This window comes from Paroedura picta, chromosome 3 (assembly GCF_049243985.1).
Source record: "Paroedura picta isolate Pp20150507F chromosome 3, Ppicta_v3.0, whole genome shotgun sequence".
Lineage (NCBI taxonomy): Eukaryota > Metazoa > Chordata > Lepidosauria > Squamata > Gekkonidae > Paroedura > Paroedura picta.
Window position 1 is genome coordinate 66,719,461 of NC_135371.1, and position 17,390 is coordinate 66,736,850.

General features: G+C 48.2%; 1 protein-coding gene across 3 annotated transcripts in view; it reads left to right on the forward strand.

Moving 5' to 3' along the window:
* Positions 1-16,978, forward strand: part of GRK6 (G protein-coupled receptor kinase 6) — a 46,110-nt gene extending 29,132 nt beyond the window's left edge. Inside the window, exons 9-16 of one of the 3 annotated variants that reach the window (XM_077326212.1) lie at positions 4,838-5,028; positions 6,155-6,192; positions 6,309-6,398; positions 7,689-7,897; positions 9,440-9,577; positions 9,699-9,836; positions 10,020-10,180; positions 12,455-16,978. In XM_077326212.1, the coding sequence (XP_077182327.1) occupies positions 4,838-5,028; positions 6,155-6,192; positions 6,309-6,398; positions 7,689-7,897; positions 9,440-9,577; positions 9,699-9,836; positions 10,020-10,166 (951 nt within the window). In that variant the 3' untranslated portion in view covers positions 10,167-10,180; positions 12,455-16,978. The remainder of the gene's footprint in view (positions 1-4,837; positions 5,029-6,154; positions 6,193-6,308; positions 6,399-7,688; positions 7,898-9,439; positions 9,578-9,698; positions 9,837-10,019; positions 10,181-12,454) is intronic. The other 2 variants (XM_077326210.1, XM_077326211.1) reach the window with 2 other exon arrangements.
* The last annotated feature ends 412 nt before the right edge of the window (positions 16,979-17,390 follow it).

Below are 17,390 nucleotides of genomic sequence, written 5' to 3' on the forward strand. Positions count from 1 at the left end.
CTCGCGACGAAGCTACGAGAACATCTCATCGCACGCTTATGAGGGCGTATGAGATGGCGGTGAAAGTGGCAAAACGTGAGTTTTTTGCCGCGGAAATCACGTCCGCAAGCTCTCACCCGGCCCAACTATTTAGGATAGTTAGATCTCTTACTGCCTTTGAGGGGCGCCAAAATAGTAGTAAATTGGAACTAGGCTGCGAGGCTTTAGCGAGCCACTTTGCGGACAAAGTCTCGTTACTCCACCGTGATCTTCCCACCACAGTTAATACAGTAAACGAACTGGAGACCTGTTGGCCGCCTTTGGGGGCGACGTTCGATGGCTTCAAACGGCTCCCTTTACCCGAAGAGGACAAGTTGCTAGGTTCGGTTAGGGCGACCACTTGCCCCCTTGATCCCTGTCTGTCATGTCTCCTCAAGGGAGGTGGCCAGAGGATAGGAGGCCAGCTCCGGGACATCATCAACCTCTCCCTGGATTCCGGGGAGTTCCCGGAGCAGCTGAAGGGGGCTGTGGTTCACCCTCTCCTGAAAAGATCCATGCTGGACCCACGGGACCCAGACAGCTACCGCCCGGTGTCGCATTTAGCGTTCCTGGGCAAGGTGATTGAAAGGGCCGCAGCAGACCAGCTCCTGGCATTCTTGGAAGAAACTTTGGCACTCGATCCATATCAGTCTGGCTTCCGACCTGGCCACGGGGTGGAGACGATGTTGGTCGCCCTGTTGGATGACCTCTGTCGCCAGCTGGATAGGGGCGGGTCGGCAGTGCTGGTTCTTCTGGACCTGTCGGCCGCTTTTGACACCGTGGATCACGAACTGTTGGTCCACTGCCTCGCCGGCACGGGGATAAGAGGCACAGCTTTACGCTGGATACGCTCCTTTCTCCAGGACCGGACCCAGAGGGTAGCAGTGGGGGATGAGCTCTCGCGCTCCTACGGACTTCCTTGCGGAGTCCCACAGGGCGCGGTCCTCTCCCCCACACTATTTAACATCTTCATACGCCCTCTGCCCCAGCTGGTGCGGAGTTTTGGGCTGGGCTGCCACCAGTACGCTGATGACACCCAGCTCTGTCTCCTTATGGACGGCCGCCCGGACTCTCCCCCGGAACCATTTGCCAGATGTTTGGAAGCGGTGACAGAATGGTTCGAGCAGAGTCGCCTGAAACTCAAACCCTCCAAGACGGGAGGTCCTATGGCTGGGACGTAGGGGGCGGGATCAGGAAGCGTGCTTACCCACCCTGGGAGGGACGCACCTTACCATTGCGTCCCAGGCCAGGAACCTGGGTGTGATCATTGACGCCTCCCTGACTTTGGAGGCGCAGGTCAAAAAAGTAGCAGGCCAGGCATTTTTCCACCTCCACCAGGCCCGACTACTAGCACCCTACCTGTCCCCCGAACACTTAGCCACAGTGATCCATGCAATGGTCACCTCCAGAATAGATTTCTGTAACTTGCTGTATGCGGGCCTTCCCTTGTCCTTGATCTGGAAACTTCAGCTAGTGCAAAATGCAGCTGCTAGGGTCCTCACTGGTACACCTTGGAGGGCCCATATCCAGCCAGTCCGGAGGCAGCTGCACTGGTTGCCAATTGCTGCCCGGATCAGGTTCAAGGTTCTGGTTCTAACCTTCAAGGCTTTACGCGAGTTGGGACCCACATACCTGAGGGACCGCCTATCGCCCTATGCCCCCCGCAGAGCCTTACGTTCTGCAGGTGAAAATCTGTTGGTTGTTCCCGGCCCTAGGGAAGCACGCCTGACCTCGACCAGGGCCAGGGCTTTTTCGGTCCTGGCCCCTGCCTGGTGGAATGAGCTCCCGGGAGAGCTGCGGGCCCTGCGGGATCTTCCATCGTTCCGCAGGGCCTGCAAGATGGAGCTCTTCCGCCAGGTCTACGGTTGAGGCCAAGGCTAACACCTATGCCCCCCCCGGGATCTGGGATCGGGATTGGGACTGCTATCCCCCCCCCTCCACCTGTCAGTAGTGGGAGGGGAAGTGATTAGCCAATCTTGCCATGCTAGCTAGTTAGTTAACTAATAATGTCGAATTGTAGTCGTGGTTTTAATGGATTTTAATGGGGTTTTAAGATGTTGTAACCCGCCACGAGCCGCAAGGGAGTGGCGGGGAATAAATCGAATGATAATAATAATAATAATAATAATAATAATAATAATAATAATAATAATAATAATAATAATAATAATCCTGTCTTTCATGTTAGTCTGGTGAAACGGGCCCCTCCTCCCGACAACTCCCTCCCCCTCCTCCCCTCCCCCCTCCTCCCACCTCCCCCTTCCGTGATGGTGGGGGAGGACACTCACTATGAGCTCTCCAATATTGTGGACTCCAGGCTGTCCCATAAACGGTTGCAGTACCTGGTTGCCTAGAAGGGGGTTCTGGATTCAAACAATGAGTGAGTGGACATCGAAGACGTCTGTGTGCCCAATCTGATGCGCAAATTTCCTGACCAGTTTCCTGACAAGCCCAGGCCCGCTCTCCTGGCTGCCGAAGGTTGAAATGGGGGGTGGGGGGCTTTGAAGGGGCAGAGTGTCATGAATCCTGATTCCTGACCTCAGCATCCTGGGAGTCTCCCGGCCTGTGGCCATAAAGCCATAAAACTCCTCTGGCACCTCCCCACCCCCCGCCCTTTGCATACCAAAGCGTCTGGGAGTTATCTCTGCTTGCTCTCATCCAGCCTCGAATGGCCTTGTAGTGTCTGCAGTGTATCAAGGCTTCTAACCTCTCTACTTCAAAGCACGGTCCTGCTGGGAACCAACGGTCCATCCCGCTTTCGCACCTTCTCGCCTTGCACCTTCCCGCCTAGGTTCCCTTCGTTCCCCCTCCCCTATTTGGACAACTGTATAAAGACCTTTCTGGATCATTGTTCTGTGTGTCTGCCAAGACATTTGCTTCTATGAACTCTGCCTGTAGTGCCCTGCAGTAGAACTCTGAATAAAGCTTCCTTTTAGACTTCACCAGCCGGTGGTCTCAAAGCCTGGCTTGACGGGTTTCCTACAGGGTTTCTTCTGCCTAGTTCCTGACAAACGGGAGGTGCTCTCCTGTGGCTATAATATTTAAGAACCATATTTTAATTGTCATGGCCTTTCCCACCCAATTGCCATCCACTTTTCTCAACTAGGTAGCAATCGAGATTTTTGCTGCTGGTGGCACTGGGCTTTCCATCTCTGAGTGTGTGGTTTGAAACTATAGAAGCAGATGACAAAGCTAATGTGGGGTAGTGGTTAGAGCAGGGGTCCCCAACCTTCTGGAACCCATGAGCACCATTAGAATTCTGATACAGTGTGATGGGCACCACCACAAAATGGCCACTGTAGAATGGCAACCACCAGAGGCAGAGCCAGCCACAAAATGGCTGCCGTTGCTTACGTTCGGACACAGAGTGGATCCTTATGGCAAATGTTGTCAAAGCAACATTTTAAACTATCTGCACAGTCAATCAACTTTCCAGTGGCCTGTCAGAAGCCTCATTGGAAAAAGCCCTACCTGGCCCTGCCCGCCTTCCTAGTAAGTGCCAGGAAAGGTGGCTGCAGGTACCATAGCATCTGCAGCACTATGTTGGGGACTCCTGGATTAGAGTATCAGGATAGCATTTGGGCAATTCAGGTTCAGTTCCTCACTGTGCTGTGGAAGTTTGCATGGTAACCTTGAGGTAGTCACTCTCTCAGCCTAAACTACGTCACAGGAGTGTTACGAAGATAAAATGGAAGGGGAGAACAATGTTGTAAGCTGCTTTGGGTCCCTGTTGGAAAGGAAAACATGGTATAAATAAAAAGGTCCCACCATTTGACAGGTGACTGAATTTCCTTTTTCACTGGTAGGAAGCTGAGAAAAGCGTGATTTTGCTTATCGTTTAAAAACAGTTCCAGTTTTCTTGGTGTTCAAGCCATGTTTTTTCACTTCTAACTTGGGAGGGGGGTTAGAAGGTAAGCCAAACTTCTCTTAAAGAATAAAGTATAATCCTTGATTTCTTAAATGAGGTTGATTGGTTTAAGGCAGTGGTCCCCAACCTTTATTAGGCTGGGGACCGGCAGGGCATTGGGTCGCGCCCGCAGGGACCGCGCCCGCGCGGGCCACGCCCACGCTTTGGGCCGCGCCCGCGAGCCGCGCCCGGCCGTGCCCGCGAGCCGCACCCGCGGATCGGGCCGCGCCCGCGAGCCGCACCCGGCCGCACCCGGCCGCACCCGCGGGCCGCACCCACGGATCGGGCCGAGCGGGCACGGCCTGCACGGGCGCGGCCCGGCCCTGATTCCCTGGGAAGTTTTTTACTGCGGGGGGGGGGCGGGGAGAGGGAGCCGCGGCCCGGTGCCATGGCCTTTGCGGCCCGGCGCCGGGCCGCGGCCCGCAGGTTGGGGACCACTGGTTTAAGGGACAGGAGTAGCAACATGCCTGCAAGATGGATCCACTCTTTCTATTTAGTGCCTGCTGAGATTTCCTTAACATGAGTAGGCTTTGCATTCCTTGGCTTTGTTATCATCAAGGAGTTCTCAACATGTCCATTCCAACTAATAGGATACCTGGGTATTTCATTTTTAAATGAGCTGAATTGTAATGGGTCAAGAAAGTTCTTTATCATCGAGAAACTTCTGTTTGTGGATCATCTATAGTCTCTGATCACCCCATTTGAGAGGAGATATTTGGGCTGCAGCAGGTGACAGTTGCACGCAGATGGAAGTCCTTCTATTGGTAGGGATGCTGCATAGTATCCAGCAGCCTGTTACTTTGAGCCCTCTGTATTTTATATATACTTTGTGTTTAGTTTGTGGCTGCTGTGCCTGGATGAGGTTCTTTTGCTTCTTTTCCCAGTAGCTGACTAACCTGGCTTGTATTGTAGGTGAGTTTGGCCTATGCATATGAAACAAAAGATGCTCTGTGCTTGGTCTTGACCCTGATGAATGGAGGGGACCTGAAGTTCCATATCTATCACATGGGAGAAGCAGGCTTTGAGGAGCCACGGGCCACTTTCTACGCAGCTGAAATCTGCTGTGGCTTGGAAGACCTTCACCATGAGAGAATAGTATACAGGTGATGAAAACAAGTGTTTCTCACAGTCATCAGTGGCGTTCGGGGAACTTCAGTGCCAGCACGAATTCGTGCAATCTTCAGCTGGACTCTGAACTCTGTGAGACCAAGATTGAAAGCTTGCTGAAAACGTCATCCCAGTTTGCAGCAGCAGTTTAAAAAGGCAAATTCCACCTTGGGGATTATTAGGAAAAGGATTGAGAATCAAATGGCAATTAGTATAATACCCTTGCACAAAGCCATTGTGCAGCCTCGTTTGGAATACTGTGTACAGTTATGGTCACTGTATCTCAGAAAGGATTCTGCAGAGCTGGGTAAAGTAGAGAAGAGGCAACTGAGGTGGTCCAGGAACTGGACCACCTTTCCTATAGGGAAAGACTGGAGAGTCTAGGACACCTTAGTCTAGAAAAGAGAAGAACTAACCATAGTGGGAATGGGAATTTTATGAAATCATGTGTGAGGCGGAAGACATAGAAAGAGGGGGATTATCTCCTTCTCCCATAGTATTAGAACTCAGGAGCAGCCAATGGACAATAAGTATAGAGCAGACAAAAGGAAACACTTCTTTACTCAGTGAGTATATTTAATTATGGAATCCACTGCCAGTGGGGGTAGTGCTTCATGAAGGATAGGTGCACCACTAGCTGCTAGCCATGATTAATGAAAGGAGCATCAATATTCAGAGGTGCTAAACCTCTGAAACACTGTGCTAGGATTTATCATCAGGGCGAGCCTTGGCCATTGTGCCCTGTTTGGCCTCCCAGGGCAACTGGCTGATTGCTGTGTGAAACTGGGTGGTGGATTAAATGGACCTCTGGTCCCATCTAGCATGGCTCTTCTCAGGTTTTTATGTATTGGTACAACATTGCAAAGGACTTTGTCAAAAAGCTGCAGAGAATGAGAATAGCTTTGCTAGTAAGCGCTAGAAAAACAGTCCTCTTTGATGCAGACCACATAGATATGAGATATGACTATAGTTTATATTTCTAATGAAACAGGGCTTTGAGAGAATGACAGTTTTCTGGGAATCCTCTGTTCTAGTTGTTGAGTCCTGGTGTTCCTCACATGCTAGTTGAGAAGTCAAAACCCAGCGTTGTTCTATATCTTACAAATTTTATTTTCATTCTAGGGACTTGAAGCCTGAGAACATCTTGCTGGATGATCATGGTGAGTAAACATCCTCACAGATGGGCAAGTAGATGCCGTTTTTGTAACAGGATTAGTTCTGGGTTGAGGGGAATTTGCAAACTGGACACTTACATGATTTGCTTTCCTTTGATAAGGTCACATCCGCATTTCTGACTTGGGGCTTGCTGTTTATGTTCCGGAGGGCCAGACGATAAAAGGTCGGGTGGGAACAGTTGGCTACATGGGTGAGTATCCAAGACATGTTCTGGTGAGTTGACTGGGATCAACACAGAAGCCAGGAAGTGCATCTTGCAAAGACAGTGCGGAAAGCAGTCTTTCCCCCAAATCTGTAGGGATGAACAGAGAACTTAGTGAGAGGTAAGCCATTAAAATTAGCATTATAAGATATTAGTCTTTTAAGAAGTGTTTGAATTAAGGCCAAACTAAGACTTTTGGATGTTGCTGTCATTTTAAAGTCAAATTTTTAAAATCGCCTCTTTCCACTTTCAAATGGTGGTGTCATTCATGGGTCCAATATGTGGGTGCCATCACGTCTTCTTTTGACCTAAGAAAGAGAGGTCAAACTTACAGTATTATGCAGTCCAGCTTACTTGCTTCAACTGAGTCAGTATCTCATCCCCCCCCCCCCATTCCTTCCTCTGACCCCAGTACTAGTTGCTTTCTTGGATGCCTGAGATGCCAAGAGGAATTCAATTCCTCTTGAATTCCTTGGCTTTAGGGAAAAGAACAAATCCTTGTGAATTTGTAGCAGTGCCGTTCTCAGCATGTTTTTTTTGTAAAGAACTATGTGTGTATGTGTGTTTTTGCATGCACATACACTTGTAGAGATATTCAGAGGGCCTGACTTCCGAGTAAGCAAATTTAACACTGGAATCTTAGTTTGCTTCCTGCTAGAGTAGAAGTTGAGGCATGATTGCTAGGAGAGTTTGGCCTAAGCATTTTTCTGTTGCTTGGAGAAAGAGCAGAGGAAGTTGCATTTTGGGTAATAGAGGGGCCATTTGTGTCCTGAGCCAACATTGTGCAGGAATCTGGCAGTATATAAGAGTTACTCTGGCAACATATAAGAGTGAACAAGAACTATATCAATGCCATGCAATTTCTGCAGTCAGCAAACCTGTGATTTTCATAAAATATTAAGATGATGCACGTTAGACTGCATTAATTTATGCATTTTAGTAAATATTCTGCAGATATTCCAGTGGAGACAAAGGATGAGATTTCCTGTACATAGTTTGCAATAAGTGTTAGGGCAGAATGTATAAGGTCTTAGATGGTTGAACTGGCTTTTCTTTGTGAACAGTCTCAGAAGCCCAGCTGTGGGGCACAATTCCTGAGTATGGGTTAGCTACATGTGCAAATACACATCTGATGTGATGAAATTCAAGTAGGGGATCATATTCATTGCTAAATGAGTCATTTTGGCCTCAGGATCCTGAGTTTGATGCCACATCCCAGTTCTGTGTCTTTGAAGAGTCTGCATGGCCTTACTCATGCAGACCTTACTATTTTTTCAGCTCCTGAGGTAGTGAAGAATGAGCGGTACACATTCAGCCCTGATTGGTGGGCCCTGGGATGCCTGCTATATGAGATGATTGAGGGGCAGTCTCCCTTCCAGCAGCGCAAGAAAAAGATCAAGCGTGAAGAGGTGGAACGCCTTGTGAAGGATGTGCAGGAGGAGTATTCAGAAAAGTTCTCACCTGCTTCTCGCTCCTTGTGTTCCTTGGTATGAATGTTGTTTCATTGGCCGTTGGCAAGCTGCCTTCTGATGCCATTGCAAAGGGATGCAGGGTGGATCCTTTCGGCACTGGCATATCTAGCCTTTTTAGCACCCAGGGCAGGCAGACAGGTAGGGCTTGGTGACATGGAGGCAGGCAAACCCTGGCCAATCCCCCACCCCCCACCCCCTCCTCCATCTAGGGAAGAGTCTCAGAGAAAGTTGCCCGCTTCCTCATACACCCCTCCCCCAGCTGTGCCTGAGTTCCTTTTCCATAGCCTGGGCCTTGCTCCCTCCTGCCAGCACCGAGCGGCAACAGGTTCTGTGCTTGGCTTGCCGGTTCCCTCCCGCCAAAAAGAAAAAAAAAACCCTAGCGCTATCACCATGCAGAGACCAAGGCAGGGCAGGAGCTGAGTAGTATGTGAGGGGGCCAGTGAGTAAGGGGAGGCCAGCTGGCCCGTTGCCTGGCCTGGCTACTGGGGCTGGTCTGGTTCTTGGTGCAGCAGGTTGTTGGGCTGGGCACACTCCCTGCTCCTCTGTCTCTGTCTCTCTCTGTGTCTCTGTCTCCCTCTCTCTGGGCCTGGCCTTCATGTGGAGAGCTGTAGTGGGTAGGTGGGTGGGAGGAGAAGGCATGTGCCCTGGTTGCCTCACCCTGGATGTGCCGCTGCCTTTCACTCAGCTGCATCTTGCTTCTTGATAAAGCTATCTGGAGGAGGATGCTGAAGTTGACATTTATGTGTGGGGTGCAGCCCGGAAATGGAGCCACCACTTTGGCTCTGCACCAGCTCAAATTCCATTGTAAAAACAGTCTACGGTCAATGAACTCAGATGTGACTTAAACCTTAAACTCCAACTAATCTCACCTGACATCACTGACTTTCCCACCCACACCAGTTCAGCCTGGCTTCGGAAAATCTGCCTAGGATCTTGTGTCATGTTGTTACATTGACTCATTCTGTCTCAATTTACAGGATTAAGGCACTTGGAAGTAAATCTCATAGCCCATAGTTTCATTGAAGGTATCTAGGTCTCTGGTTAATTAACCAGTAGTCACACAGCAATAGTCAAAGAACCTCTTATCTGCATTTCAAACAAAAGTTAGACAAGTGGGCATGTGTATAAATGTGGCTCAGCCCCACTCCTCGGACTAGGAACATGCACAACCAGCAAACCATGATGTGTGGGGCCTTTTTCTGTAGGCTTGGTAGGCGTAGGGATTTGAGGGAGCAGCCTTTTTGGCACAATCCTATGCAGAGTCTGAAACTGGTGGGTTTAGACTGGAACAGCTCTATAGAGGATTGCACTGTAACTCATAATGTTTTAAACTAGAAGAAAAAGAGTTGGTTCTTATATGCAAGCTAGCAAGCTAAACTGTGTTTGGTCTCAGAGGAGGGGAGAGAAGGGTTGAGTTCAGTTCTAGTTAAAAGCAAAATGTAATGGTCTGAGATGGTTACTGCTGGCTTCCCTGGAAGCTGGACTGCTGCTTTTTGTAGCTGAGGCTCCCTGGCAGTGCTGCGGCCTTCCTTTGGACCATACCGTTCTGTGTTCTAGCTCCTCTGCAAAGACCCAGTGGAGCGGCTGGGGTGTGGAGGTGAAGGTGCCCAGGAAGTGAAAGAGCACCCTCTCTTTAAACACTTGAATTTCAAGCGGTTGGAAGCAGGGATGCTGGACCCACCATTCAAGCCTGATGTGAGTTCAGAATGTTTGCCTGGTTTCCTGAGAGCATCTTGTTTTCATGCCAATTTGCTCACTTTGTGCAGGAGAATAAGCTCTTGAATAGAATTTCCCCCCCCCCCCCAATTCTTCCTAGCCTCAAGCAATTTATTGCAAGGATGTGTTGGACATTGAGCAATTCTCCACTGTCAAGGGTGTTGAGCTGGAGCCTACAGACCATGACTTCTACCATAAATTTGCGACGGGGAGTGTCTCCATCCCCTGGCAGAATGAGGTAGGCAGCTTGATGCTTCTGCGTGGTCAGCTGTTATTGCCAGAGGGTGGATGCACAGCGGTTCAAAGGCTGGCTGGCTGAGGCAGTCTAACAACGCTAACTGGGAGTTGGTATCACAGAGTTATGGAAAGTTAATGGGTCCCTGAATGGTAGCAAATTGCACATATTTCCCCTCCTCTCTAGATGATAGAGACTGAGTGCTTCAAGGAGCTGAATGTCTTTGGTCCAGATGGTGCTGTTCCTCCTGACCTGGACTGGAAGGGGCAGCAACCTCCCCAGCCCAAAAAGGGCCTGCTGCAACGTCTCTTTAGCCGACAGGTAATTTCTTGAGGAGTGGTAAGCAGGTATGTCTTAAGATCTGGAATTTGGTGTGGAAAACAACACTATTGTATTGGGATACTCTGTCTTCTTGCTGATCTATAACCAAACTCCTTAGCTCACACCCTCTTTTATATTGCTGGATCTCAGCCTTGTTCAACTCATTGACATAAACTACGTATAGATTCTAGTTCCTAGATGACAGCATTTAGGGAGCTTTCTCCCTGAATAATATAATGCTTGTCTTGGGTTTGGTACCCACAAGGCACCATGCTTGTGTGTTTAAATACTCAACATTGAATACATGAATTGCTTATAGTCTGTATTGTCTACTCTGACGAGTATCAACTCTACAGGGTCTTGGCATGAGGTCTTTGATGTTATCTGCTATTTGATCCCGTAACTGGTGGTGCTGAGGACTGAACCTGGGGCCTTCTGCATACAAAGCAGGTGTTCTGCCACTGATTTTATCTAGCTGGCAGCATAGCATAAGCAATCCTGAGATTCTGGGTGATAGGCTGTTTCGGTTCCACCAGTCCCTGGAAAAGCCTGTAGTGCTCTGCCCCTTTCCCTGTCACCGCCGATCCATAGGCCTCATGTTACGATCAGCTCAAACTGACTAGTCTCTTTCACAGTTGCAAAGCACATCATGACAGTCTTGACCCATCTACACCAGCTCCCAATCTGTGTGTGGCCAGATTGAAAGCCCTGCATGATTTGGAACCCATGGCCCTGGAAGACCACCTATGAGCCCTCCCAGTCACTACAGGCATTTCCAGAGGCCATGCTTTTGGCTTCCCCACCTCCTGACATTCAGAGGGTGGCAGCCTGAGAGAGCCTTCTTGTTGGTGGCAAGGGAACTCTCCCCCCGGGGAAATTGGCCTTTTCCCTTCTGTTGCCATCGCCCACTAGTGGATGTGAAGATTTTGTGTGGCATTGCTTCAGTGATTCCTCCTTCTTGATCAATGTTTTAATTGCTTTATTTTTTATATATTTTAGCTAGTTTTAATGATGCATTGTTTGTTGGTTTAAATGATTTTAAAAGATTTTTTTAAAAACCTATGTTTTCATTTGTTAGCTGCCCTGGTGGCCCTTATGGGGGCTGAAAGGCAGAGTACAAATGTTGTTAAAACTTTAAGCCAGCAGCATGGATTAGGCTAGGGTAACTTCAGGAAGCTCCATGACACTTTGGCAATTTGGAAACATAGCCCAGTTCACATCATATGTGCTTGTAGCTTTTTTGGAGAAACAGGTGTTCTGCACCCAGTGCTCGAGATCTGCCCTTCCTCCAGCATGCCGTGAGTAACAGTCAGTTTGTGCTGGCAGCTCACCCTCTGTGGACTCCACTTTCCCTCATCCTGCTAGCTCCTGCTCAGTTGTCTCTGCTTGACAAGGGGGACTTGTGAAACCTGGAGGAGGGCTCAGGAGAGAGCATGGCTGTCTCTGACCGGGCCTCACTAGCATGTTTTCTCTTTCCAGAGGTGAGCAACCCCTTCTCTCACAGCTGCTCTGCTCAGGAATATCCCCTGGTACCCTAAGCTCCCTTGTGGACAAGACAAGACATGGGGATGTGGATTCTACGTCTTCAGCACCACCCTTTCTCTCCCCCTTCCTTCTCCCCCCAGATTACATGTGCATTAATAGCCCCTCAAGCCACTAACCATGTTTCCTGGAAAGCACCCTGAATTGCATAGAGTACCTTGTCCTTTTCCATGGATGCAACAGGTGTGTCTTTCCCACCCTCTTCTCCAGCACCTGAAGCTGCCCTACTTCCTGCTCCTAGGAAATGTTTGAGTTTTCCCTCTCCAGCTTGATACCCAGAAGCCTTAAATACTTTCTGAGGACTTGCTGATGTGCTCTCTGCCTCTAGTCTGTACTCTTTCTGTTATTGTAGTTGTGCCACTGGAATGAACAAAGACAATCTTGCCACTTCTTCCAGCTGCCGTGAACCTAAATAAGAGCTCACCAAATTTTTAATAGTGAAAATGCGTTCCTGGAACTACAGATCCTACTCTGACTCTGGCAAGGGCCCCAGCAAGATTGTTTTCACAGGTCTTGTGGGTGGGCTGCCAGAGGGCTTTAGTCTTGGGAATAATGCCACCGGCTGACTTGGTTTGTTTTGTTGTAGGGCTGCAATTGTCCTTTCTAAGCAATTGTGTATGTCTCTAGGAGACAGAATAAAATCCTGTGTCTGTCTGCCTGTAGGAAAATAACTATTCATTCTGTGCTTGCTGTGTGCTTTTCCTTTCCCCCTGGCCTCTCCTGCCTCCTTCCCTACCCCATCTCCCTCCTTTCTCCAGGACTGTTGTGGGAACTGCAGTGAAAGTGAAGAGGAACCCACTCACCTATAGGTGCAGCCAGTGCATTCTAAGAGCCTGGCCAGACAGCAAGCTGACCACACAGGAGGTGGTACTGGCTTGGCGGACAGTCCAGCACATGCTAGTGGGACAGATACAGGCTCATCATTTCAGGGTGGCAGCAGACCCTTGCTCTACAGAGGAAGCGCTCCAGGACTGGGGAGAGCAGGCCCCTCCGCAGAGGCCTTTGGGGTACCACCAAAGGATCACCCTGCCATAGCACCTCTTCCACCGCCGAGAGAAGATGGCAGGAGCCAGTGAAACATTCCAGGGCTGGCCCTGGCATCCCGTCTGCTCATCTGTTGGAGTTTGTTTTATATATTTATATATTGAATACTGATATATCTATGAATGTATGTACATAAAAATACATTTTTAATTGTCAGGGAGGGGGTCCCTCTGCCCCTCTCCTTTCCTGCCCTCCCCCCTTCTCACTGCAGTCACCATATACCCATAACATCTGGGAAACATCAGGGGAGCTCTGTTCCCCATGCAGGTTATCTGTCTCGTGCACTGGTAGAGGTGGATGGTGGGAGACAACGGAACAGGGCAGCTTACTAGCATACATAGTTCACAGGCCTTTTTCTCTTTCCTCCCCCCAAGAATTGAAGCAATTCTACTGTATGCTGTAGTCATGTTTTCCACAAGGGTGACTCAAGGGATCCTGCCACCCCTGCCAGCGTAGGAACATGCACAAATTCAAACCTGGAGCCTTGAGCCCTCTGGGTTCTTTGCCAAAGTCCTGGTCCTGTTTCCTTTTAATCTTTCATTGTTCTTCATGGTTAGGGCCCATGCAGAGCATTCACAAAGCTTGGCTGACTGATCCTGCTCATTGCCTATATGAAAAGTTTCAGCCTTACTGTCTCCTACTGATGTCTTGTGTGTTTCTACTTCAGGTGCCTGGTCATTTCTAATCTTCAGGATGTGTGCATGTGTAGACACACCGTCTTACAGCTAGGCAATCATTCTCATCTCTCAGTTAACCTGTGGTGTATCATGCACTGTTGTTTGGATTATTGAAACTGTTTTTTATGTTTTTACCTGTAAATTCTACCTGCATACTGCTGTGGTACATGGTGAATGCAGTCAATTTTATCATCTGGTGCTGAGCAGTTTCCTCCTGGTGCTCCCCTTCAATGTGGGGTTATCTGCCTGCCTTGCCCTTAAATTAGAGAGAACAGGTTATTTCCAGTGCTTTTGTGTCTGAAAGAGCCTTTGTCACTGGGATATTGCCTTATCTCTTAGACAGCTCTTGATAGCTTCCACATTGCTATCACCGACCTTTTTTCTTGGTGGAACTAGCCAAACAAAAGCTATTTATATTTCCTCAGTGTGTGCATCCCATCCCACCACCTTTTTTGGCTCAGTTTTTCTTCTCTTCATTTCTTTAACTACTTTATATGTTTCTAACCATTTTAAGATTTGAGGACTTTGCTGAGAACATGTATGGATTATATTTCTATCAAAGAGCTGATTCGTGCTTTTTGGTTAATTTTTAAGCTTTAGGATAAAAAGCTGAAATTTTTTAAAGTGGAAAAATATAAAGTGAGGCCAACAGTGAGACCTATAGGCTGATTGTAATGTAATGAATAAAGGTGAAGAAATATCTGTGAACCATACACAATAGATGATGGCATGCATTTTGTCATTTAAACTATAGTCCTTTTGATAATTTCTTTAATTTGAGTTATCCCTAAGACTGTTTAAAATTTACATATTACAGAACACTCATGGAAGAAACAGTTTCTTTTAAGCATAAAGCTGTTTGATGTAATAAAATCCACAGTTTGTTGCTAGAAGGACATGTTCTTCAATACATTCCCTTTCATCAGCTTTGGGAGTACAAAATATTTCGTACTACAGTAAAACTAAGCATTTTAACAGTCATTTTTAAAATGTTCAGATTCTATTAGTGCACATGAAAGATTCGGGTAGACAGGACTGGTTCTTTGTAGTGCCAAGAGGCACAAGGGTCATGTTCCCAATGGCAAATTGTATATTATAATTTTGAATACAAATTGAAAACAGAACTAGTCTTTTTTACAAAGTTGGCAGCCCCATCCGTCAATTAGAACCAAACTCGATAATTATTAACTTGACTTGACTTAAAGCTGCAGTTTTGTAGTGGAAAGGAAGTGGCTTTCCTTTGTAAAAATGGTCTCGGAGCAAGCCAGGCCAGGGGACTGCTCAGCTCTGGCCAGCAGTGCTAATAGTGGGGATCAGCTCACCTCTTACTGTCTCCTGCACCACTGCAATTGACGGTGGCCCAAAAAAAGGCAGTGGATGAGTTGATGGCTGTTGATGCTGCTGAAGGGTTTGAGCGGTGTGATCCCTGCCAGGTGGGCCGAATTGCTGGGCCTTTGTTCCGCTCTCCAAAGCAGGAGACTGCCGGGAACTCTCCTGGTCTACCATTCTTAGGAGGGTTTGTTAATGCAAAAAATGGCAATGTGACTTGTTGCCCTCGGTCTCTTCTTTCTTCTTCATGGTCTACGTCTTCATTCCTGTCCAACTTTCCTTAGCCTGTACAATGTGTTCTCCCGTCTCATTTAAAGTAATCTGTCCTTCTGTCTTCATGGACTTTTGGGCTGATGAACAGACAGTTTTATTATTATTATTATTGTTGGATTTATTTATTTCCCGCCTCTTCCTTTAGGCTTGAGGCGGATCACAATAGTCTCAATCCCATTAAAATCCCCATTAAAAGACATTTAAAATACTAGCATGGTGGCAAAAAGAAAGAATCCCATCCTTCTCCCTCCCCCCTATCAATACAAGAAAATGGAGGGGAACGATGTAACTTCCAACCCTGGCTCCGGGGGGGGGGGGGCATGTCCCTAAATCGCTGACCCCAGCCTCAACCATAGGCCTATTGGAAGAGCTCCGTTTTACAGGCCCTGCGGAAAGCAGGCAAATCCCGCAGGGCCCGCAGCTCACCCGGGAGCTCATTCCACCATGTAGGGGCCAGGACCGAAAAGGCCCTGGCCCTGGTCCAGGCTAGGTGCACTTCCTTGGGGCCGGGAACGATCAATAAATTCTCACCCTCAGAGCGTAAACCCCTGCGGAGAGCATAGGGCAGCAGGCGGTCTCTCAGGTATGTAGGTCCCAACCGGTGTATGGCCTTAAAAGTTAAAACCAATACCTTGAACTGGATCCGGGCAGCAATTGGCAACCACTGCAGCTGCCTCAGCACAGGCTGGATGTGGACCCTTCAAGGTGTACCAGTGAGGACCCTAGCAGCTGCATTTTGCACTAGCTGAAGTTTTGGGGTCAGGGACAAGGGTAGGCTTGGGTAGAGCGAGTTACAGAAATCTATTCTGGAGGTGACTGTCGCATGGATCACTGTGGCCAAGTGGTCAGGGGACAGGTAGGGCACCAGTAGCCGAGCCTGGCGAGTTTGGTGTCATGGTTAAGAGTGGTGGCCTTTAATCTAGAGAACTGGGTTTGATTCACCACTCCTCCACATCAGCCAGCTGGGTGACCTTGGGCTAGTCACAGTTCATTTAGAGCTGCTTTTGCAGAGCAGTTCTGTCAGAGCTCTCTCAGCCTCACCTGCCTCATAGGGTGTCTGTTGTGGGGAGAGGGAGGGAAGGCGATTGTAAGCTACTTTGAGACTCCTTCAGGTAGTGAAAAACCGGGGATAAAAACCAACTTTTCTTTAGCATGTCTATGGACGTCTGTATGCTACATCTAGCTTCCATTGTTCTGATGCCTCTGCAGCTATCATTGCTTAGCAGCAGTGGGCTGCTGTATGTAGAATGATGCCACCATGAGATAGACCATAACAGCTGTACTCACTAAATGATTTGGAAACTGAGGCAGGCTACTACTGCCTAGGCTGTACTCTTCCTGGAACTTTCTCTCTTTCCCTCTTTTACCAATGCCTTCAAGTGGGATTATTATTGGAATAAAAGGACCTCCTTAAACAATTGTGTGCTGTGTTTAAAAGTTCAGTTCTACAGTTTCAAGCTTGTTGCATTCTGGGGCTGACATACCTGTCTTGCATTGCATGGAAGTGTGATACCAAATCTGTAGTAGAGACAGTGTGGTATAGTGGTTCTAGTGTCAATCTAGGAGCAGAGTGAACCAGCTTCAAATTATTCGCTCTGCCATGGAAGCTGGTTCATTCTGTAAACAGGGTAGTCGGATCAAAGGCCACTTTGATCCTCTCAAAGGCCACTTTGATATTGTAGGCCACTTCGGGTTCCCAATTGGGAGAAAGGTAGAATCATAGAGTTGGAAGGGACCTCCTGGGCCATCTAGTCCAACCTCCTGCACTATGCGGGACACTCACATCCCTATCACTCATCCACTGTTACCTGCCACCCCCTTGAGCCTTCACCGAATCAGCCTCTCTGTCAGATGTCTATCCAGCCTCTGCTTAAAAATCTCCACAGATGGAGAACTCACCACCTCCCGAGGAAGCCTATTCCACTGAGAAACCACTCTGACTGTCAGGTTATAAATGAAATATTTATTTTTCTTATTTAAAATACTTAAATTGGTGGGGTGAAGTATCCAGTTCCCAAATCCTGCCTTGCATATGACTGCTTAGTGTTTTGCCAGTTTTTATCTTCAAGACAGCTTCAGGCACATTTTCTATGCATGGGTGTGGGAAACCCATAGGAACTTAACTGTCAAGTTTACTACAAGCTAGTTTTACTACAAGCTAGCTTTGTGTGTGCCTGGTCCTGTTGGAGCCAAAGTACATTAAACTGGGTTGGAACCTGTATTAACAACGTACCATGCCATTACAGTGTTTTACAGATTACAATAAAGTGGCAGTTGCCATGTGGCCTTGGCTCCTGCAGGCTGGTTATGACCACTGTGCCCCTAGTTCTGATCTTATTCTGTATATGTGGAAGGAGGGGAATGTCACAGT